Source organism: Sorex fumeus, unplaced genomic scaffold (assembly GCF_029834395.1).
Source record: "Sorex fumeus unplaced genomic scaffold, SorFum_2.1 ptg000021l, whole genome shotgun sequence".
Taxonomy (NCBI): Eukaryota; Metazoa; Chordata; class Mammalia; order Eulipotyphla; family Soricidae; genus Sorex; species Sorex fumeus.
Genome location: NW_026606078.1, coordinates 4,652,375 through 4,675,905, shown reverse-complemented (window position 1 = coordinate 4,675,905; position 23,531 = coordinate 4,652,375). Strand labels below are relative to the sequence as shown.

Sequence of the window (23,531 nt, the reverse complement as noted above, 5' to 3'; positions counted from 1 at the left end):
TCTCCAGCCCTTGGTATTTTTATTTCAGGCACTTTATTTTTTTATTATAAAATTTCTTTTTGGTGTTTTTTTTTGTTGTTGTTGTTCTTTTTATTTGATGACACTTCCTGCCATTTGTTTTAAGAGTTTCTTGATGTTAAAGAGTGTTAAAACATTTTTGTAATAGCTGTTTTAAAGTTTGGCTAGATATCTCAAACCTCAACATCATTTTAACATTGTTGTTTGTAGCTTATCTCTTTCCGCATGAGGTAGAAATTTTCTGATTCTTTATATGTTTATTTTTTTTAATTGTAGTGTATTTTGGAATCTAGGGGATTCTGGATCTTGTTTACATTGGAGAATATTTTTGTTTACTAGTCAGCCTGGTTTAGACCTCAGTTTAGATACCGCTTTTGCTTTCGTAGTGATGGTTCCATTCAGTATCAGTTTGTTTCCCGTTCCATTTTTAGTGCCATCTGTTTGTTGTTCTCGTTGTTTTGTTTTGTTTTTAAGTTTTGGGGCCATACCTGACAGTCTTCAGGACTTACCTCTGGCTCTACAGTTAGGAATCAATCCTGGTGGTGCTCAAGGTACCATATATGAGATGCTGGGGATTGAACCTAGGTCATTCATGTTAAGGGAAGGGCCTTACCCACTGTGCTATCTCTCAGTTTCCACAAATGCCACTTTATCTATACTGTGTATGTTCCACCCAGTGGCCAGTCTGGGACTTGAGCAGTTGTAGTTCAGTTCTGAAAGTCTTTGTTTTGCTTATCTGTAGCAGCTCTATTTTCAGCAGAGTGGGGGTGAGCCGAGGAGTTCATCAGCCATTTTCTGGGCTACTTTTCCTGATCTTCCCCTCCCTTGAGTCTTAGTAAATACTAGCTGCTTCTTTGGGGTTATTTTCAAATCTCTGAGCTCTGTGCTCAGGAGTACAAACTTACTGCTCTTTAGTATTACATTCTTTCTGTTTTTTTTCCCCCCCAAACCATCTGCTGCTTTTCACCTTTCTGATATTATTTTGTCTAGGTTTTCTGTCATTTAGTGATTGATTATTTAGGTTATTCACTCATCCAGTGACAGCATATGGTGTATCCCTATCTTCACTGTCACTGTCACTGTCCTCCCGTTGTTCATCGATTTGCTCGAACGGGCCTGGTAACGTCTCCATTGGAGACTTTGTTGTTACTGTGTTTGGCATATCAAATACATCACGGGGAGCTTGCCAGACTTTGCAGGCAATACTCTCGGTGTAGCTTGCCGGGCTTTCCAAGAGTGGCGGAGGAATCGAACTCGGGTCGGCCATGTTGGCTGCGTGCAAGGCAAACGCCCTGCTGCTGTGCTATCGCTCTAGCCCATCCCCATCTTACCCTATCCAAAACTAGAACTCCTAAGTGAATTTTCAGAAGCAAATATTTCTTCTTGTTTCGGGCAGTTGAATTATTAAAATTCGTTTTGGTAAATGATTCACCCTTGTGCATAATTACCAGAGTTGTACGGTAATAGAACATCTGGGGTGTGTGTGTGTGTGTGTGTGTGTGTGTGTGTGTGTGTGTGTGTGTTTTATTTCTTTGTTTTGCTTTTTGGGCCACATCTGGCCATGCTCAGGGGTCACTTCTGGCTCTGCATGGAGGGATCACTCCTGGCGCTGCTCTAGGGACCATATAGAATACTGTACTATCTTTCTGGCCTCAAACATCAAGGTTATTTTGTACCAAAGAATATCTTTCATTTATCTGCATATTCTTTTCCCTATACAGATGAAGTATTTACTGTTCTTCAGAACTTTGTCATGTCTACTTCAGAGAGTATTTCTCAGTTTATACTCAGAAGACTTACTATGAATGAACTAACTAGTGTAAGTATTCTTTGCAGTAACTTCACCAAAATTTGAGTAATTGAAGACTGTCAGAATCTGTATTAACTTAAAAATAAAATTACCTTTAACTTTTTTTTTTTTTTGCTTTTTTGAGTCACACCTGGAGATGGGTTACTCCTGGCAGTGCTCAGGGGACCATATGGGATGCTGGGAATCGAACCCGGGTCGGTCGCGTGCAAGGCAAACGCCCTACCTGCTGTGCTATTGCTCCAGCCCCTACCTTTAACTTTTAATGTAATCAATTTTTTATAAGTCTCAGTAAGTAGAAAAAATAATGAACTTTGGAATTTTCTAGTTCTAGTTCCATCTGCGTAATGGGAAAGTTAGCTTTCCTGAAACTCATCTTTATTAGTTTCCTCATCTTCAAAATGGAAATTTTACTTCGAACTCCCAGCATTTGGAAAGTTTCAAATAGTATAACACATTTGAAGTACTTAGCAAATTTGTTATGTATTCTGTCTCAAAGTTTGATTTGGCAGATGTGGGATGGGATCAGATATCAGTACAAATATATTTTTAAGATACCAAAAGTGATTTGAATATCAATTAGTGTTGTAAACAATCTGAGGTAAAGCAGATGCTTTCTGAGTACCTATCTTTGTCACTTTTTTCCCCCATGTAGTTTGTTCTTTATAGGACAGTTGAAATTTAATAAAATTTCCACTCTTCAAGAATATTTTGAAACAACCAATACTTATAGAAATGCCAGTTATTTTTAAATTGTTGAATTGGATTTGGTTGGATTCTCTATGGATACATATTGAAGCTATTAGAACCATTAAATTGGCAGTAAAGTTAAAAGACTGCTCAATTAAATATGTTTGCTAGTTAACTGACAAGTATAAAAGATATAAGAAGACAAATTTTATACTCAAGACTTCATAGCATAGGGAGATAAGGAAATAGAAAGGAAATATCCTCTGGAGATAAGGAATGTTTAGCTTTTAAACAATTAGGTAATTGTTCATAACAATTTTGCTGATAACTAAATTTCTTCTTTTTTCATTTTATTTATTTATTTTATTGAAACACCGTGAGATAGAGGTACAAAGCTTTCATGTCTGAGATTCAGCCATACAGTGTGTGAATACCCATCCCTCCACCAGTGCACATTTTCCACCACCAGTATCTCCAGTCTTCCCCTCCACCCCCCCACCTTTCCTAGTCCTCACCCCACCTCTATAGCAGACAATTTCCCCAATACTCTACTACCCAATTCTCTCTACTTTTGGGCATCATGATTTGATCGAAGTTTCCACCACCGTTCAAGCCTGCCTGCCAGGGGTATATGCTAGATAATTTATTTTCCATTGCTTATTTTGAGTATGAGAGCTTGCGTAGCCGCAAAAGTGTCTGCGTGCTTCTAGATTTCTAGCTTGTAAATGCTTGGGTTCCAGAGATATCTCTGTAGGGCACTAATCCATTTTGGGTTTCATTTGGGAGTCTCTGGACCAGGGCTATTGGTGCGCTAAGATGGCACCCAGAGGCAGATTGTGGGCATGACAGCCAGGCTGCAGAGCACGGGGAGCCAGAGGGTACAACCCAGCTCCTCTGCCGCCATGTGGCTTGGAGATTTAGTCCTGGAACCCACGTACCTGGGCCTTGCTTGTGGAAGTTCTTTGTCGCCAGGACTCCATCTGGAGTAGGCGTACCTAAATTTCTAAGAAACGTTTTTTGTATTTTATTTTTATAAAGAAGTTCACAATATTTGATTACATTTAATATTTCAACACCAATCCCACCATCATTACACCTTCCCACCACCGTATTTCGGATGTTTCCATCCCAAACCACAAACTCTGTCCCAAAGCAGAACTGAAATAATTTATTTTGTGTTGTTTGTTATGAATAAATTGCTGAAAATTCTCCAGAAAATTTTCTTAGAGGAGAGTGTGTGAAGATTGTTGTATTTAAGCCTTTCTATAAGAGATTACTAACATGTTGTTAAAGGTTGAGCCTTGTGTGCTTATATATATATATATATATATATATATATATATATATAAATACATTTTCTTCTAAGATTGGTTGCCTTCTACTTTAAACCCCATCAAATGTGGTGCACTACTCTTGGAGTGTGAGTGGTGTGACGTATGAGATGTTGTGTGGCCGCATTTGTGGTTCAGGAATGGGTTCATGCATGGGTGAGGCTTGTCCCCAGTGTGTGGAGAGTAGCCGTGAATACATGAGCATGGTGGCAATTGAGTTCTGGAGGTTTTTGTCTGCCAGAGCTGGGTCCCTTGGGGTGTGGAGAAGAACTCACCCACTCTCCTGCAGGTTGCCTTGAATAAAACAACCTGGCACAGGGTCCAGTGGCATGGCTATGGCATGTCGTTTTATGCTCTCTTCTGAGAGATTATAATGAGTTTCTGGATCATGGCCGTTGGCGAGATTATATGGGATCAGCCAAAGGTGGTTTGTGGGTATGACTGCCAAGTTGCCGAAGACAGGGGAACATAGGGGGAGGTCACCCATTCCCAGTTCCGTTGAACCTGGAGTTTTCTTTCACAAGTTCCACATTCTAAGAAACATTCAATAGAGAGCTTTTTGCTTTGACTTCATGTAATTTTATTATCATCAGTATTATTTTCAGCCCTTTAAATTTGGATATTTCCAGGCATACATGAAAGTATACTAAATTTCTATATACTCATTATAAAACATAAATGCTTTCATGTTTTATAATGTAACTTAAAAAAGGAAAAGATTATAAAAAATATAAAAATATATAATACGCACAAATAATGGAAAGATTGTTATATAAGTATATTTTAATTTAGTTTTGGATCATACCCAGCTAAGCTCAGACTACTCCTGTCTCTGTAATATTTATTTATAAATAACATATTTATAATACATATTATTATTACAATACATTGTATTATATAATGATTATTATAATACACTATTATATAATACATAATATATGTATTATGCATTATATATATAGCATTGTAGCACTGTCCTCCTGTTCATCCATTTGCTCGAGCGGGCACCAGTAACATCTCCATTGTGAGACTTGTTGTTACTGTTTTTGGCATATCGAATACACCATGGGGAGCTTTCCAGGCTCTGCTGTGTGGGCAGGATACTCTCTGTAGCTTGCCAGGCTCACCGAGAGGGACAGAGGAATCAAACCGGGGTTGGCTGCATGCAAGACAAATGCCCTATCCACTGTACTATATTATATATAATGTAATATATTATATGTTATATATAATATATAATATATTATAATATGTACACGTACTATATATTATATGTTAATAATATATATAATACATATTTAGACTGAAACATTTACTCTTTAATGAGATCAGTATTAGAATTCCCAAGTAAATACCTCTGTTTGGTAGTTCAGAGTTCAATCAGTTTTTTTCTCCACATTTTTTCTCTCCTCAGCAGTGTGATGCTTGTTTAACAACTGGTTCTTAGGGACAAAGAAAGTCGCTCTGATTTGTTATTCATCAGTTTTTCATGGCTAATTTCAGCTGTCAACATGAGGGACATGAACTATCAGCCTTCAGTATGCCGTCGCTGCCTCTCCTTACTTCACAGAGGAAATAACTGCCTATGTGAAATTTCCAGCTGTTAAATGTCTAGGTGCTCACCCACACCTGAGTCCATTCTTCTTGTCTTCTCTCTCTGAGATAAGATGGTCTGGGTTTCATTTTCTTCCATTTGCTGAAGGACTTTTCACTTTCTTGTATTTGCAGCCTTCCCTTTTCTCCTAGATTCTTTTCATGAACAGTAAAATTGCTTTTAAGACCCTATTGTAAAATAGCTCTCTCAATTTTCCTTTCCTTTTAGCACCCAATTTCTTTCTCTTTATAGACAAATCAATAAAGACCTTCAGCTCCATTCTTTTTTTTTAAATTGAATCACTGTGAGATACAGTTTCAAAGCTTTCATGATTGAGTTTCAGTCATAAAATGATCAAACAGCCATCTCTCCAACACCCATCCCTCCAACAGTGTACACTTTCCACCACCAATGTCCCCAGTATCCTTCCTGCCACTCCACCCCACCTCCTGCCTCTGTGGTAGACAATTTCCATCTTTCTCTCTCTACTTTTGAATTCATCCCCATACATACCTGGTTTCTACCTCTATCATTATACAAAGTTGGCTTTCTCTGAAGTTGACAATGACCCCTCTGTTATAAATTTAATGACAAATTGAATGATTTAAACTGAACTTACTTTCTTTCTTTCTTTCTTTCTTTCTTTCTTTCTTTCTTTCTTTCTTTCTTTCTTTCTTCTCTCTCTCTTTCTTTCTCTTTCTCTTTCTCTCTCTCTTTCTCTTTCTCTTTCTTTCTGTCTTTCTCTTCTTTCCTCTTTCCTCTCTTTCTCCCCTCCCTCCCTCCCTCCCTCCCTGCCTTCCTTCCTTCCTTCCTGTACTTTTTCTCAAATCCTCAAATCAGATTTTTCTTGACTCAGCCCCATTTTGTACTGTTGACCATTTAGCTTCTGTGACATTATTTTTTTTGTTTTTCTCTCTTTTCTCTTCATCATTATACCCACTTTTCCTTTGAATGTTCATTCTCTACTATCTAGCCTTCAAAGTGGGAGTTTTTTTCCTTTTACTTTGTTTTGCCACCGGGCTGCATCTCTTGTCCCGCAAAATGTTGTTTGTTTTAATAGCCTGTTTGGCCTTGTTCCCCTTTTATGTTCTGTTCTGCCTCAGTGATTTTATCTGCAGCCTCAGCATCAGTTTTGCCAGGGATCTTCATATCTTTGTCTTTATTGCAGATCACTATTCTGAGCGTAGCGTTCATTCAGCCAGTTGCCTATTGACAACTTGTGTTGGATCTATTACATGTACACTGTTAACATCTTTGCAGAGGTTCTCCTGGTTTCCTTCTCAGTGAATATACCACTATTTAGCCATTTTTTCAAGCTCCAAATTTAGTAATCCTCCCAGGCACTTTTACTTCTCAGTCTCAGGCGCTTATATGTATACCCTTTGTTTAATCTCTGACCAGGCGCTGCAGATGTTAGCTTTTATATTTGGGTTGTACTCTTAACATCTGACAAAGTTCAATACAGTGGTTGCTCAGTAAATATATATTAAATGTATAATTATATGCTTCTTTCTACCAGAAAGACCCTTAAGGTAATTGGTATAGAAATAATAATGACCTGGGTTTGATCCCATATATGGTCCCTGAGCATTACCAGGAGTGATCTCTTGAGTGCAACCACAAGTAAGCCCCTAGTACAGCTGGGCATCTACCCCAAACAAGCAAAATTATTAAGGTCACATGTCATTACTCGTCCACTTAACATACGTTTTCTTTTCTTTAAAAAAGATTTTTTTTATAAAGTTGTATGTTTTCTTAAATCTTTTAGAAACCTTGTGAGGATAGAGAGACACTACTCTCACCATTTTATGGATAACAAACCTGAGGTCTTAGAGGTTAAGTAATTTCCCAAAGGTTACAGAGAAAGTGGTGGGAGACGTGAATGGAAGCACGTTGCACCAGGGTCATTCTGTGAATCAAAAGGACATGTACTTAATTCTCTCTCTCTCTCTCTGCTACTTACTAGTTCTGAGATGCTGGGTAAGTGTTTAACCTTTCTGAAAGATTTTAGGAAGTAGCAGGGGTGGTGATCTCTCTTGTGAGAATCGACTGTTGTAAACTGCCTAAAACGACGGAAGTGGTAACTGCCATAACAGCTATAGCTATTTCTGAGCTGGAGCAATAGTACAGTGGGGAAGGTGCTTGCCTTGCATGCGGCTGACCCCTCTCTATCCCTGGCACTGCATGTCGTCTCTTGAGGTCTGCCAGGAGTGATCCTGAGTGCAGAGCCAGAAGTAAGCCCTGAGTACCTCAGGGTCTCAAACAAAAACAAGAAGAAGAGCTATTGCTATTTCTGATGAGGTCGTCCTGGATTGCAGTGATCGGTGGAACATAGTTGCTCTCTTCCAGCATTTCATAGTCAAAAGATGAGTACATTGTAAAATGTGCGAGAAGTGTGTGGAATACAGACTGTGTAAACAGAAACTATCTCTGCGTGGGAACATTATAAAAGGCTTCTGGGAACAAATTACTTTCTTTCATCAGTATTTTAAAATTTAATTTAATTTAAATAAAATATTTTTACAATATTTGTTTACATTTAATATTTCAACACCAATCCCATAACCATTACACCTTCTCATCTCCATATTTTGGATGTTTCCATCCCAGACCCCAACCCCTGCCCCAAAGCAGAACTGAAATAATTTATTTTATATTGTTTGTTAAGAATAAATTGTTGAAAATGCTCCGAAAAACTTTCCTTAGAGGAGAGTGTGTGAAAGTTGTTTATTTTATCCAGGGGCCATTAAGCCCTTCTATAAGAGATTACTAATATGTTCTTAAGGGTTGAGCTGTGTGTGCATATACATATACACACACACATGTGTGTATGTATATACATACGTGTATGTATATGTATACACATATATGTAGAAATATATTTTCCTCTAAGATTGGTTGCCTTCTGCTTTAAACCCCATCAAATGTGGTGTGCTGCTCTTGGAATATGAGTGGTGTGAGGTATGAGATGTCGTGGCTGCGTGGTCCAGGAATAGGGTTATGTGTGTGAGGCTTGGCCCGACGTGTAGAGAGCAGCTGTGGGCATGATGGTAGTTGGGTTCTGGAGGTTTTTGACTGCCTGCTGGGGCTGGGTCCCTTGGGGCGGGGAGGGGTCTCCCCTGACCCCCTCTGGGCATGGGGTCTGGTGGCATTTGTCAGTGTTTTTTTAGTGCTCTTAAAAAAATTTATTTTCTGTCTGACTCTCAGTTTTTTGAAAATCATGGACCCTGCTTGTCTTAGATTTCAGATCTGGATCGCTGTCATTTATACCTGATGGTATTAACTGAGCTTATAAATCTCCATTTGAAGATTGGGTGGAAAAGCGATAACCCTATTTGGAGAGTTATTTCTCCTTTGAGAAATGTATCTATTCAAAATCTTCAAGAGACGGACGATGAACAGGTAATCTTTGACTCAGGTGAAGGTATTTTGAGTATATGTGGAATATATCTATATTATATTTTTTTGATATGTTATAAAGCATCTGCTGAGGGACCAGAGATTGTACAGGGGGAAGATGCTTGCCTTGCATGCAGCTGACCTCCCAGTTCAATCTTCACCTACCTTACATGGCCCCTGAATACCGACAAGAGTAATCCTTGAGCACTGCTGCACGTGCCTCCCACCCTCCTCTTGTTCCCCAATCTGCTAAAATTTAATTGTAAAAATAATATTCAGTGTTCATAATATTTTCTGAATGCCTAGCATGCTATTAACTATATTTCAAAGGAACGTAAATATTATCTTAAAATTAGATTTTTATCAATTTTATCTTTTATGTAGACTTTTATCCATGCAGACTTTTATATATCAGTACAAGATACTTTAATGTACCCAAATTTATTAGGCTTCTGTAGCCCTTTATACTTGATTTTGTGCCTGTGTGTTGCCTAATCATTCACTGCCTTGATTCTTTTCCACAGTGCCCCTATGCTTCATTCAAAGAAGGCTGCCACACACACTTTACACAGATTATAAACCCATGTCATCTCCTTCCTCATTTAGGTTTATGTTCCATCTGGTCTTCCCTGTTTTCAAAAAAATACCTGTCAGTATCTGGGGGTCCCTCCTCCTGGTGACTTTCTGCAAACTGGGCCAGCAGCTTGAGGATCAGTCCCTCAGGGCACTGTGGTGCCAAGTATTCTCTGGGACATCTTGGTGGTGTCTGGGGGGCCTCCAATACATACATACCTGGAAATACTCAATAGGCGTCTGGGGCTGCATCTAATGATGTTTGGAGGATTATGTAGTGTGAGGGATCAAACTGAGGTCTGCCGCATGCAAGGCTCAAACCTTAACTCCTGTCCTACCTCTTCATCTCCATTTTGAAGCACTGCAGATCACATTTTCTTCTTGTGTGTATATCATTCTTTTCTTCATTTACCTATTGTTCTTTTAGTCTTAATATTAAAAAGTTTGCATTCACTGTCCAGGTACAGTAACTTCTCAGACTAGGAGCAAGGACAAAGCCAGGTAGCCTAACTCCAAAGCCTGTGTGCTCAGCCCCTACACTTTGTTGTCATGTTCCTTTTCCTCCTTGCAGGGGAATCCAGAATATCGGACAGTCAGGAGTGTGTGGTAGTGAGAAGTAAGCTCATAATGTCACTGAGCCATTGTCTAGGTGCTTTCTTACTGGGGATTTTTTTTAATCCTTTTTCCTACTCTTTCCCCTTTTCTTTCCTTCCCAGTTCTGTTCTAAACATTCTTTAGCTCAATAGTTAAAATAAGAATGACCTGTAGGAATGTTGTATCTAGTTTGTGTATGCAAGTGAAAAAGATTGAGAAGTACTGATTTGTATGCAGTCTGGGTTCTCTGTGTAGCCAGTCTACTGTATACTAATTCCAGGCACCCACCTGCATAATGAAGATATCAGACCATTTCTTAGTCTAAAATGCTGAATTTTTTTTACTAGGTTATAAATTTGTTGTAGATTTTACAAGTTTATATAGATTATGTATATATACTAGTTTGTGTAGGTTTTACTAGTTTATAAATTTGTAAATGATAAAAATAATGTGCACTGAATGCTCTTATATTGCCTTTGATGTTTATAGCCTACAGAATGAGGAAGGCATGAAATTTTTCAGAGATGACAGCTAACGTCCTTACTGCATGACATGCCTTTTAGTTCAGACTTGCTTCTGTTAAAGACTGTCCCATCTCCTCCTCAGGAACCGACACTTGGTAGACAGATTCAGAGAGTCATTAGTATGGCCTCCTTGGCCATGTTGTGTGAGACCACTGACCACAAGCCTGACATGCAGCTGGACCCCTTGGATGCAGGACCCACTGACAGGTTCCTTGCTTCTCTACAGTTCAATCAGACATTGCATAAACCCCACACAGAGGAGCAAAGCAGGTGTGTTCACCCCTCAGTGTGAAGCGTATATGAAGGGCATCTTATTGCTGATATTTAAAGATCCATTTTTGTATCAGTAATTAGATTAATTAGAGATTATTAAACATTACTTTTAGGTCTCTGAAAATTTGATAATGCATTATGACATTACTTATCTTTTACTGGAAACTCATCTGCCTTTTTTCATTTAGGTTTCACCATTTAAAGTGAATACTTAGAAGACTACTTTTTGTTTTGTTTTGTTTTTGGGCCACACCCAGTGATGCTCAGGCTCTGCACTCAGGAATTACTCTTGACTATGCTTGGAGGGCCATATGGGATGCTGGGAACAGAACTTAGGGTCAGCTGTGTGCAAGGCAAGCACCTTGTCCAGTGTACTATCTCTCTGGCCCCTTAATGGTTTATTTATTTATTTGGTTTTGGGGCTATACCCAGTGGTGCTCGGGGCTTATTCCTGGCTCTGCACTGAGAAATAACTCCTAGCAGGCTTGGGGGATCATATGGAATGCCAGAGATCTAATCCAGGTCAGCCATGTGCAATGCAAGTGCCCTACCCACTCACTGAACTATCACTCTGGCCCCCAAGATAACTTTTTAGAGTAATTGGAAAACTGAGAGCTATGTGATTTTCTTGATTTTGTGTGTGTGTGTGTGTGTGTGTGTGTGTGTGTGTGTGTGTATACACTGGGATCTTGACTGATAATGATTCTCTATTTTATAAAGATTGTGCAAAGAAAAATTAATACTTATGGAAGATAGAGTAGTGACTTTTTTTTTTGTTTGTTTATTTCAGTTTCTTTGAAGAATCTTTACCTTCCCAAGGATGGGGAAAAATAGTTGCACAGTATATTCATGATCAGTGGGTCTGCTTCTCTTTTCTGTTGAAAAGATATCACACTCTTATTCCAACATCAGAAGGTGAAATTCTGGAACCCATTTTACCTGCTGTTCAAATGCCAGTAAGGACTTTACAGTTTGCACTAGAAGCCCTCACAGTTCTTCCTTCTGATCACGTTTTACCTGTGTTCCATTGCATGAAAATTTTGGTTCCTAAGGTAAGTTAAGATGAGATAAAAATTGAACAGTGGGCTGGAGAAGTAGAGTGGGCAGTGTGCTTGCCTTGCATACACTGACCCAGTTCAAGATGCCATATGTGGTTACTGAGCCTACCAGGAGTGAACCCTGAGCTCAGAAGCAGGAGTAAACCCTGAGTACCACTGGGCATGGGCCCCAAACAAAACAAACCAAAAATGAAGAAGAAAAACACCTATAGGATTAGAAATCAGTTTCAAAAATTAAATAATAATTATCTTTTTTTTTTCTTTTTCTGCCAGCTTCTGACATCCTCTGAATCACTCTGCATCGAGTCTTTTGACATGGCTTGGAAAATTATATCTTCTTTAAGCAATACTCAGTTGATATTCTGGTCTAATTTAAAAGCTTTTGTTCATTTTGTTTTTGATATGAAAGTTCTTACCATTGCTGCAAAAATCAAGGGCCAGGTGTATTTCAAAATAAAAGAGGTAACTTTTGACATGGGGGGGCATTATAGTAAATTTATTATCTTAACCATTTGTGTGTGTGTGCACTCTTGCATATCTTTTTTATAATTTTTAAATTATTTTAAAAATTTTGTATTAAAGAACCATGATTTACAAAGTTATTCATATTTGGGTTTTAGACATACTATGTTCTAGCACCAATCCCAACACCAGTGTCTGCTTCCATCTATGAGGGTTGCCAGGCCTTCTCCCACCCCCTGTTCCCCCATTCTCTTTCTCTTGACAGGCACATTTTTAATTTTGGTTGTTGAAGTTTGGATCTCCTGTTTTCAGTGTTGACTCTGTGGTTGGATATTTAGCCCTATCACTCCTTGACACCGCCAGCCAGTGTTACACACCAAGGATCCCCTTGACCCCTGCTCCCCATTGCTTCTTTCTATCTATCTATCTATCTCTTCTTTCCCTCTCAATTTCTTAACCATTTTTAAGTATACATTTCATTAGTCTTACGTATATTCACTTTGTTGTAACATATCACCAGAACTTTTTTTTTCTTTCATAGTTTTAACTGAGTACCCATTAAAAATTTTTTTATAGCACCATATAAAAACAAATTCACTTTATTTTCTCCTCCCCAGTCCCTGGTTACGAGCACTTTTCCTTCTGTTTCTGACTTTGAGAACTAAAGGAACTTAACTTTTGTTATTAATGTTTGTGATTTGGACATGAAATAGGGACCGTCCAGTATGGTAGAGGAATGCTGACATGGAGTGTGGTGTTAGAACATTGCTTGTGAAATTGCTGGATGTTAAAATAATTTATGCCTAAAGCTCAACTATCAATAAGTCATAGTTCTTCAATAAAGAAATTTTTAAATAAAAACATTGCTTATAAAACTATCATTAACAGTATTATAAATTGCTGTACCTAAATAAAAATTGGGAGAAAGAAAGAAGTTACAACTATATACTTGGCCTGTTGATAATGTTTATTTTTCTGTTAGTCAATATGTTCTGAATCTTCTTCATTATCATGAATAGGAGTTAGAATATGTTAGATTATAAGAGTATGTGCAAAGCCATAGACTGTGAATCACATCTGCCTCACAGACTTATTTTATTTGGTTAAAGGAGATTAATTTTTTTTTTCCAATTGTTGGTTTTAAAGAATTGGGGAATTTGTATAAAGATTTTGGAAGAACTGACATAAGAACTGCCATTCTTATGTAATAACCTGTATGGCCCAAGTTCAGTGTCCATCCATCTAGGACATGTCCTCTTACAATTTTTTAATGACTTCTCCTTGTTACTGAAGGCACAAGTCTAGTACTACTTGTCATTGCAATTGTAATTCTTTCCTAGAAAAGTGTTTCTCTGAATATAGCCTTATTAAAAGGTCTTTATGGTTTTCTGGAGGCATCATAAAGTAATCTGCCTTCACAGCAATTAGTACATAGTCTGAATAATACCAGGATGAAATAATATCATGCCTAGAAATTCACATGTGCCTCCTTATCCAAAGAGGAAAATGGAAAGTTAAAGTCCTTTTCTTGACTGTCATTTACTCCCTCTCTGTTCTTTCCTGCCACACATCGCTTGTCAAAACTATACTCTTTCTGCCCCCAGAAAAGGATAACATTGGTAGCATGCAGAGAAAGCTGAACATATAAAGGATGAAGTGTTTTCTTTTCCTTCCATTCTCTTATTTGGGGCAGTTGTTTCTCTTGGAGAATTCAAAATATCACTGGGTGAATATCACTGTCATTAAAGTAATTGAGAAATGAAAACTTAGTATTCTGCAATCACTGATCATTTTGCAAAAGTTCTAGCAAAAGACTTTTGAAAAACTACTTATGGTTATGTTGAGAGTATCGTTTAAATCCATTCACATCGATTCTTAGTAGTACTTTTTAGTTGTTAAATAAATTGGTTCAAAGATAAAATGACCATTGCTTTTCATTTCAGATTATGTCCAATGTAATCGAAATGTCTGCTACAAAAACTGGCGTCTTCAATGTACTAATAAGTTATTGCTGCCAGTCTTGGATAGTTTCTGCTTCAGATGTGTCCCAAGTATCATTATCAAGTGCTAAAAATTATAGTGAACTTATCCTTGAGGCTTGTTTGTTTGGAACTGTGTTTAGGCATGATCAAAGGTAAAAAGACGCTGTTATTTCAACGTGTCATAACTTAAGTACATCCTTGGGTAGGGGGTTTCATTAGCAGAATGTTAAGTACTAGTTAGCTTTAAATTGGGGGTGATAATTTTTTTTCCTATCTAACACCCGTTATTTGTCTTTTTTTTTATGGAAAGACTTATTCAGGATATACATACCTTCGTAGAAAATCTTGGGCATGAATGTGCAGCTAACATTATTATTGAAAAGTAAGTATTCTAGGTTTTCTATGTCTTGACATAGATGAAATATATAAAATTTAACATGTGAAGCATTTATTTGTTAAATTTAATGAGAGCTTACAGTGATACTCAGGATATTGAACGAACCTTCAAAGTTATTTTAGAAAGTGTGTACCCTTGCTAGTACATTTTCAACACATTTTCTTCAGATTTCTCACTATTAATATGTGTTATACCTTACAAAATAGTAATGGACTACCATCTTAAACACAGTAACTTAACTATAATAAATTTTAAAAAATTAATCTAATCTGGATAATAAAGTCCAGCATAAATAAGGAAATAACATAGGGTATAATCTTTGGGGTGGTTGTGTGATTGTCAGCACACACATTTAATTTTTTTTTTTTTTACTAAAACTTACCATTTATAGTCAGTACACTACATTGAAAAAATAAAACCTCTATTGGAACAGACCCTAAAATTTTGCTGTCCAGGGTATAATTAAGCTTTTGGGATTTGTTTAATAGCATTTTTAATCATATTTTTTAAAGATCATTTTTAAAAATGCTTGTGTTCATAGAGAAGATAAAATGTTACAGTTTGATTTTAGAATTTAGGGCAACAAATGACAATTGTGTATAGTTATCACATAGCTTATTATTCTGAGTCATAGCTATAATTCCAAAACCTGACATCCGATTAGATTTTTTTTTTTCAGTTGTTTTCATTGGGATTTAATTTTTTGTTTGTTTTATTTTGTTTTGTTTTGGGGCCACATCCTGGCTCTGTTCAGGGATCACATCTGGTGGGCTCAGGGGACCATATGGGGTGTCAGGGATCAAGCTCAGATTGGCCACATGCAAGGCAAGTGCCCTACCTGCTGTGCTATCACTCTGACCCCATGGAATTTTATATTTTGACTGGTTTATGATAACAATAAAAGTGAATTAGTTGATAGCTTCTAAATTCTTTCATTCCTGCAGACAGATACTCTTGTTAAAATTACATTCAAGTTGTAAGAGCTGCAGTGCACTTGGAAATAGTTCTTAACAATTTGATTTAAATTACCTTTACACATTTGAATATTGAAAATGCTGGGTTAGAACATCCTGTGCTTCTAAGAAGCTAATCCCCCCCTCTGTTTCTCTCGCCCCCCTCCCCAGCATGGCCTCTTCCCCCCCGCCCCGCTATCATCTTCCCTGTCTCCATATCTCCTTTCTCTTGTCTCCCATTCTTCTCTTCTCCTCCTCCAGTCTCATTTGTACCCTCTCTCCTTTGCCTTCTCCTTAACTTTCCTTTCCTTCCTTTGTTGTTGCAATGACCAGAGTTTTGTATACTTGCACATTTTTTTCATCTAAGTTGCATAGTAGCAGCTGGTTGCACGTCAAGTGTTTCAAACTTGGGCAGGGTGCTCTCAGAGGTTTGCACCCCTTTAGTTGTGCTCGCACACATGGTAATTAGATTGCACTCAGCCGAGACACACAAGTTATGGTTGTGGGCTCACCAGAGGTTGCTAGTACTCAGCAGAGTTAACAGTTCTGACTTTGGAAACTGCACATTTTTTTAAAAATTTTTATTTGAATTTGCACGTCTTTTTAAAAATTTTTAAATTTTATTCATTTGTATGCTTTTGTTTTTTTTTAAGGTTATGGTGGTTGGTGGTGGTGAACCTTCTTTGTGTGTGTATGTGTTTAGTGCTTATACATACCTGACTGTAGAGTGATTGACAGTCACTTGCAGCCTTGGGGAATCACAGCGAACCAGACAGCATCACTCTCTGCATGTGGAAGTTATCTTGGGACTATAAGTTTGCAAGGCATGCATTCTAAGGGTTTTTCTTGTTACCTTTTATTTATCCTGAACTTAAAAAGCATTGTTAATAAGTGTGGACCTATACAATTTTATAACACTTTGAAAAGTTTTGATACTTGTTATGATACTTTTAAAATAATTCTGGATATATTTTTCTGTTTTGAAAATATATTAACACAGCCTCATTTTATATTTTTTTAGTACTAAAAGAGAAGACCATTATGTGAGAATTTGTGCAGTCAAATTCCTCTGTTTATTGGATGGATCAAATATGTCTCAGAAGTTGTTTATAGAAGACCTTGCAATCAAGCTCTTAGACAAAGTAAATATACTTTATTTCTTTTTAAGGTATCTTTGTCTTTATATATTAACAGATCAGAATCCAATACTCATTTTTATACATTCACAAAATTTGTATTTCTAAATCTTTTTGTGGGGCTGGAGTGATAACACAGTGGGTAGGGCATCTGCCTTGCACGTGGCCTATGAGGGTTCGATTCCTCCACCCCTCTCGGAGAGCCCAGCAAGCTACCGAGAGTATTTCGTCCTCAAGGCAAAGCCTGGCAAGCTCCTTGTGACTTATTCAATGTGCCAAAAGCAGTAACAAGTCTCCCAATTTGGTGTGAGACATTACTGGTGCCCACTCAAGCAAATCTATGAACAACAAAAGGACAGTGCTACAGTGCTAATATTTTTGTGAAGTAAAACATGAGGTTTGTAAAGTTCTATACATTTTCTTTGATTTTCCATGGTACTCTGCATGGATGTGCAGACCTGGGGGGTGGGTGCTTGGGCCTGAGCAGGCTTGTGGAACTGGAAGTCACCAGGCAATGCCTGGGCCGCCATTTAGACCTTGGAAATTGAATCCGGCTTGTGGGGCAGTGCTGGGGATCTAACTCCTGACCCCATTCTTGGAAAAAAGATACTTTACCACTGGACCATAGATAATCCATGTTATAACTCATATAAATAGTTAATCCATAGATAATCCATGTTATAATAGATAATTTTACTTTACTTACTATAATAGATAATCCATGTTATAACTCATATGAATAATCTTGTTTTATCTATTTCCCCAATACAAATTATTTTGAATTAAATCTCAGACCATAGTTTTATTTTTAAGTATTTCTGTATGTATCTACAAAAGATACAGATTAAGAACATTTTTTCTTTTTTTCCTCTTGAGGCAGGAAAGTGGTTTGGGCCACACCTGGAGGGCTTGGAGGCTTATTCTGGGATTTTTGCTCTGGGATTAAACTTGAGTTGGTCTCCTGCAAGGCAGGTTCCTTAATTCCTATACTGTCTCTCCTGATAAGGAATTTTTAAACAAAAATTTAAGCTATAAGTACACCATTTGTACTGCTAACTTAATAATTTGTTAGGTTTTTTTTTTTTTTTTTTTTTTTTTTTGCTTTTTGGGTCACACCCGGTGATGCACAGGGGTTACTCCTGGCTCTTCACTCAGGAATCACTCCTAGCTGTGCTAGGGGGACCATATGGGATGCTGGGAATCGAACCCAGGTCGGCTGTGTGCAAGGCAAATGCCCTACCCGCTGTGCTATCACTCCAGCCCTGATAATTTCTTAGTTTTTATCAGTTATTGACATCATGTTTAAACTTACCTGATTGTCTTAAATTTTTTTTTTTGTTTTTTGTTTTTGGGTCACACCCAGTGATGCACAGGGGTTACTCCCTACTCATGCACTCAGGAATTACTCCTGGCCGTGCTTGGGGGATCATATGGGATGCTGGGAATCAAACCCAGTCGGCTGTGTGCAAGGCAAACGTGCTACCCGCTGTGCTATCACTCCAGCCCCTGTCTGAAATTTTTTACCTAGCTTTGTTTGAAAGATGACCCAGGTAAAGTTCATAAACAGCAGTTGATTGAGATATCTCTAACATCTCATTTGCAACCCCCCCCCACCTTTTTTTTGTTTGTTTGTTTCTGTTTTGGGTGCATGGGTACCATGTACCAGGGAACATCATGCTCTTGCCTACAGAGCATGCGCTTCAGCCCTTTGAACTTCTCCCCAAGCCCTTCGCCTCTCTCTCTTTTTTTTTAAATTAATTTATTTTTTTTTTTATTAGTGAAACACCATGAGGTACACTTATAGACTTACAAAGTTTTGTGCTTGGGTTTCAGTTATACAATGATCAAGTACTCATCCCTCCACCAGCGACCATCCTCCACCAACACGGGTTGTATCAGTTTGCAGATTCCATTATTCCAGACTTACACAAGACATGCAGTTTTCACCTTATGTACTGTGCATTGTAATATGTCTGCCTAAAATCTCAGTTACCCCCTGGCTGTTTCTCTGCCTTAACTGGCCATGAAGAAATAACAGTGTATTACCAAAAACTTCTTGTAGTAAATACAGGTTTATGTTTCCTTTTTAATTTTAAAAGCAGACAATGTATACAAAAATAGCTAGTTTTTTAAAAAACTTTTCGGATAATGTTTTGAAAGGTTATGAAAATGATGTGCTTAGAAAATGCCTTATTCTCTTTCTCCCTTTGCAGAGAGTAGGCTGCTGTGGCATGTTTAAACTTTAAGTTGTGGTTGATTTTGTTCGTATTAATCACCCTTCTGCCCCTCAGGATGAATTTGTGTCTAAGTTTAGAACATGTTACTATGTAAATTCTCAACAACATCGAGTGAAAAATCGAATATGGCAGACTCTGCTCATCCTTTTCCCGAGATTTGATCAGGTATTTATTATATTTGTACCTTTAACCAGAATTTTTTCCTGTGAGTAAACTAAGAGGAACTCTCATGTCATGTGCCACTTTAAAATTTAGAATGTAATCTTAAAATTTATGCTTCAATTTTTAAAATGAACACTAAGAGAAAAAAATAAAATGAACACTAAGGCAGTTAGCTCCATAGATGTGAATTAGAAAGTGGGCTCGATGGTCCCATTAAATGCTCTGTTTTTGATATATTAATATATATTTAACTGTTTGAAATCTCATGTCACTGGTCTTCAGCAACGGGCCTATGGAGTTAGTATAAAAACTGCAGGTATAAAAAACATGAAAACTACTATGCTCGAGCGGGCCCATTGGAGACTTTGTTGTTACTGTGTCTGGCATATCGAATACTCTCGGTAGCTTAGTCTGCTTCAGGACCAGTATGCAGACAGATGCTGATCCACAGATATATCAGAGGTTGAAGAATGTACCCACTTTTATCACTATTTTTCAATCAATAATTTTAAGGGGTATTGACTGAAGAGGTTGAAGAATGCTATCATATGCCATTTGATTAAAAAATGTAAATACATTAAATTCTGATTTACTAAGTAAATTTGGAATATTATTTTGAATTACCTATATACCATAGAAAGGATGCAGATTGGGTCATTTAAAATAGTCATTCTGGGGGCTAGAAAGATAGGTCAGTGAGCAGGAGTTCAGGCAGGAAGCACTACGTGGTCCCCTGAGCACTGAGTGGGGAATAGTCCTCAACATAGTGCTGGGTGTGACCACCCTCAGCCTCCACCCCAAAATGTTGTCATTTCCCATAATTGATTTTCTACTCTCTATTAAATATTTGGGTGAAATTTAAGGACATATACTCTATTGATCTCCAAGCCTGCTCGGATTGGGGCTGAACATCCTCCACCCAGATCCTCCATCTTCCAGTAGGCAGGGGTCACACCCACCAACTGCTCCCCCCTCCCGGTGCCGTGTAATCCCATCAACAGCCAAGACCCAGAGACTATAAAACCCAGTTCCCGGAAGCGCGCGGCCACATTTGCAGCTGTGTGACATCTTATTATCTCATTCTTACTTTGAACAACCTGGCAGGCTACCGAATGTAACCTGCCCACACGGCAGAGTCTGGCAAACTCCCCGTGGTGTATGCAGTATGCCAAATACCAGCAATACTGATGGGTCTCATTCTCCTAACTCTGAAAGAACCTTGAATATGGCACTTTTTAAAATCTCAGGGCTAGGGCAAAGGAGACATTACTGGTGCCTGCTCAAGGCAATCGACGAACAATAGGATGATTGTGATCGTGATACTCTTTTGAAAAAAAAATTATGTATTTCACCTTTTTGTTTTGTTTTTGGGGGTCACACCCACCAGTTCTCAAGGATCACTCTTGATGATACTAGGGAACCCATATGGGATGCAAGAGATAGAGTCCATGTCAGTCACATGCGAGGCAAGTGGTTTACCCACTATACTGTCACTCAGGCTATGTTCTTTAATACAGTTTTACTGGAGGGCTGCTTATCTAGGGATTAAGGTGCTTTCCATACATACAGCCTCCCCTGGTTGGATACTTAGCACTGCATATGGTACCCTGAACACTGCCAAGAGTGATTGCTGAACACTGCCAGGCTCCAAACAAATAAAAACCAAAAGTCTTGTATCTGTGAGAGCTAGACAGTGACTAATTATATCAGTATATCCAAGTAAATTATTTAAGTTTTGTATAAATATAAGAGTAAATTGTTAGGAGAGTTCCTTCTGAAGATGTGTGGTGGCACTGCTGATTTTTATGATAGGTGTTATAATATGCGATTTTTAAATGCTACATATACCATACTTCATTCAACTTGAAAATATTTTCCAAAGAAACATTTTAATTTTATATATAGTAGGCTCAGATTTGATGCCAACATCACACAGTCCTCTTGAGCCAGAAGCACTGGAGGCTGTACAGGGCAGCAGGACAAAACAGTCCATGCTGACTTTGGCACCACTTGTCCTTTTAAACCCATCTCGGGGTTAGTATACCACTATAGTACAGTGGTATAGTCTAGAGGGTTATAGTACAGTGAATAGGGTTCTTTGCACGTAGTTGACCAGGTTCAACCCCAGCACTCCATATGGTTCCCCAAACCTCCAGGACTGATCCTTACAGAAGTAAGCTCCGAGCATCACTGGGTGTGGCCCCCAAACAGAAAGGAAAGCAAAAGAAGCATAGCATGTTGGCTCATCTTGATTTTAATCTGAATTCTGCCACTCAGTATGTATGTGACTTTGAAAAAATTCTTTTACTTTTTCTCAATCTTTTCCAGTAAAAATACACAGGCTATAATCCTTCCTCATAGAATTGATGTCAAACTAACATGTAAAATACCCAGTACCCACTTTTATCACTATTTTTTAATCAATAATTTTAAGGGGTATTGACTGAAGAGTCAAATTCAATAAGTACTGATAATAATGAAGTTATTTTTTACTATCTGTTATTGTCCAATTTAATAAACATTTGTAAAGTGACTAAGAGAATTCTCCAAATTGTTTTGATTCCTATAGCGAAAGAGAAATGTTGTGATAGAGATGTTAACTAATGCTGGGATGATATTACAATTTTTAAAGTATCAAACCAATAGGTTTGATGCTTTAAACTTATACAATGTTATATGTCTATTATAACTCTAAAAATGTTTAAAAGTAATCATAATAGTTTTAAATTGTGAACTTTATTTCTTCTCAGAATTTCTTGAATAGAATTATTGACAAGATTTTCGAGGCTGGTTTTGTCAGTAATCAAGCATCCGTAAAATATTTTATAGAATGGATTATTATATTGACTCTTCATAAATTTCCTCAGTTCCTTCCAAAGTTCTGGGATTGCTTTTCATATGTAAGTAAATGAAATATTTTACATATTTTTGAATTTGAAGCTAAAAAAATATGAGTTTCAGAGAAGTGTGGACTCTTGGGATGAGAGTTTTCGGTGGCTGGGAATTGTCTCCTGAAGCCAGTCGATGGCAACAGATGAAGAAACAGGAACCAAGACTGGTTGGTAGTCAGTTTATATCTCTCTCCTCCCCAATGTAGTTTGATCTCTCCCCTTACAGCAGAGTAATTTCTCCTCCTTTTTTCCCCAGAGTAGTTCAACCTCTTCTCTTACAGCATAATAACTTCTCCTCTTTTCCCCATTGTAGTATTTCTCTTTCCTTTTCCCTAGCCTAGTTAGATTTACACCCTTGCAGCATAATAATTTCTCTTTCTTTTTCTCATCATCATCCCATCTCTCCTCTTACAGCATAATAATATAGAAATCATGAAGGGTGGGGCTACACATAGGTGGGGTTGAACATTGTCATAACGACAAACAGAGCCTCTCCTTCAGGGGAAGTTCTAGGAGATTAACTCAAGGACAAAATCTCATCTGAGGGTTCAGCACTCTAGATTACTAGGTGATCTGCTCAAGGGCGGGATTCCATCTAAGGTGTATTGTTTTCTTCTTTCCTCAGCTAGTAATCCACTTAACCAATCTCAGTAAATTTACTGATTATTAATATTTCTAGGGTTGGAGTGATAGCACAGCAAGTAGGGCATTTGCCTTGCATGCGGCTGACCCGGGTTCAATTCTTCAGATAGCCCAGCAAGCTACCAAGTATATCTTGCCCACACGGCAAAGCCTGGCAGGCTCCCTGTGATGTATTAAGTATGCCAAAAACTGTATCACTGTATCACTGTCATCCTGTTGTTTGTTGATTTCCTCAAGCAGGCACCAGTAATGTTTCCTTCGTCCTAGCCCTGAGATTTTAGAAAGTGCTACATTCGAGGCTCTTTCAGGGTCAGGAGAATGAGACCCATCATTGTTACTGGTTTTTGGCATATTTAATATGCCACGGGGAGTGAAACCCAATTCTGAACAGCTTTGTAATGGTCTATCTTATGAATACTCAATTAAAAAATTTTTTTAAAAAGTAATGTGGAGTTCATGGTCAATTCAGTCAGCTTAATCAGTGGCTGAATAAATAGTACTCCTACATTAAAAGAGAGAAAGAGAGAGAGAGAGAGAGAGAGAGAGAGAGAGAGAGAGAGAGAGAGAGAGAGAGAGAGAGGCCTGCAAATCTTGTGTACTTCTTCGTCCTTTCATGTACTCACTTCTGCACTTCAAATACTCCAAACCTCAGGCCGGAGGGATAGTACAGCGGGTAGGGCGTTTGTCTTGCACTTGTCTTGTCTAGCCAACCCTGGTTCAATCCCTGGCACCCTTCTGTGTTCACTTGAGCACCACACCGCCTGAAGTAATTCCTGAGTGCAGAGCTAGGAATAATCCCTGAGCATCG

At 38.1% G+C, this 23,531-nt stretch overlaps 1 protein-coding gene across 3 annotated transcripts in view; it reads left to right on the top strand.

Moving 5' to 3' along the window:
• Positions 1-23,531, top strand: part of TARBP1 (TAR (HIV-1) RNA binding protein 1) — an 81,993-nt gene that overhangs the window by 35,492 nt on the left and 22,970 nt on the right. For all 3 annotated transcript variants that reach the window (XR_008792316.1, XM_056113584.1, XM_056113583.1), the window contains exons 13-22: positions 1,740-1,837; positions 8,681-8,842; positions 10,613-10,800; positions 11,594-11,855; positions 12,135-12,323; positions 14,267-14,457; positions 14,616-14,687; positions 16,677-16,797; positions 19,083-19,193; positions 21,941-22,090. Coding sequence is in view for 2 of the 3 variants with exons in the window: in XM_056113584.1 (XP_055969559.1) it covers positions 1,740-1,837; positions 8,681-8,842; positions 10,613-10,800; positions 11,594-11,855; positions 12,135-12,323; positions 14,267-14,457; positions 14,616-14,687; positions 16,677-16,797; positions 19,083-19,193; positions 21,941-22,090 (1,544 nt within the window). In the remaining variant the exon portion in view is untranslated. The remainder of the gene's footprint in view (positions 1-1,739; positions 1,838-8,680; positions 8,843-10,612; positions 10,801-11,593; positions 11,856-12,134; positions 12,324-14,266; positions 14,458-14,615; positions 14,688-16,676; positions 16,798-19,082; positions 19,194-21,940; positions 22,091-23,531) is intronic.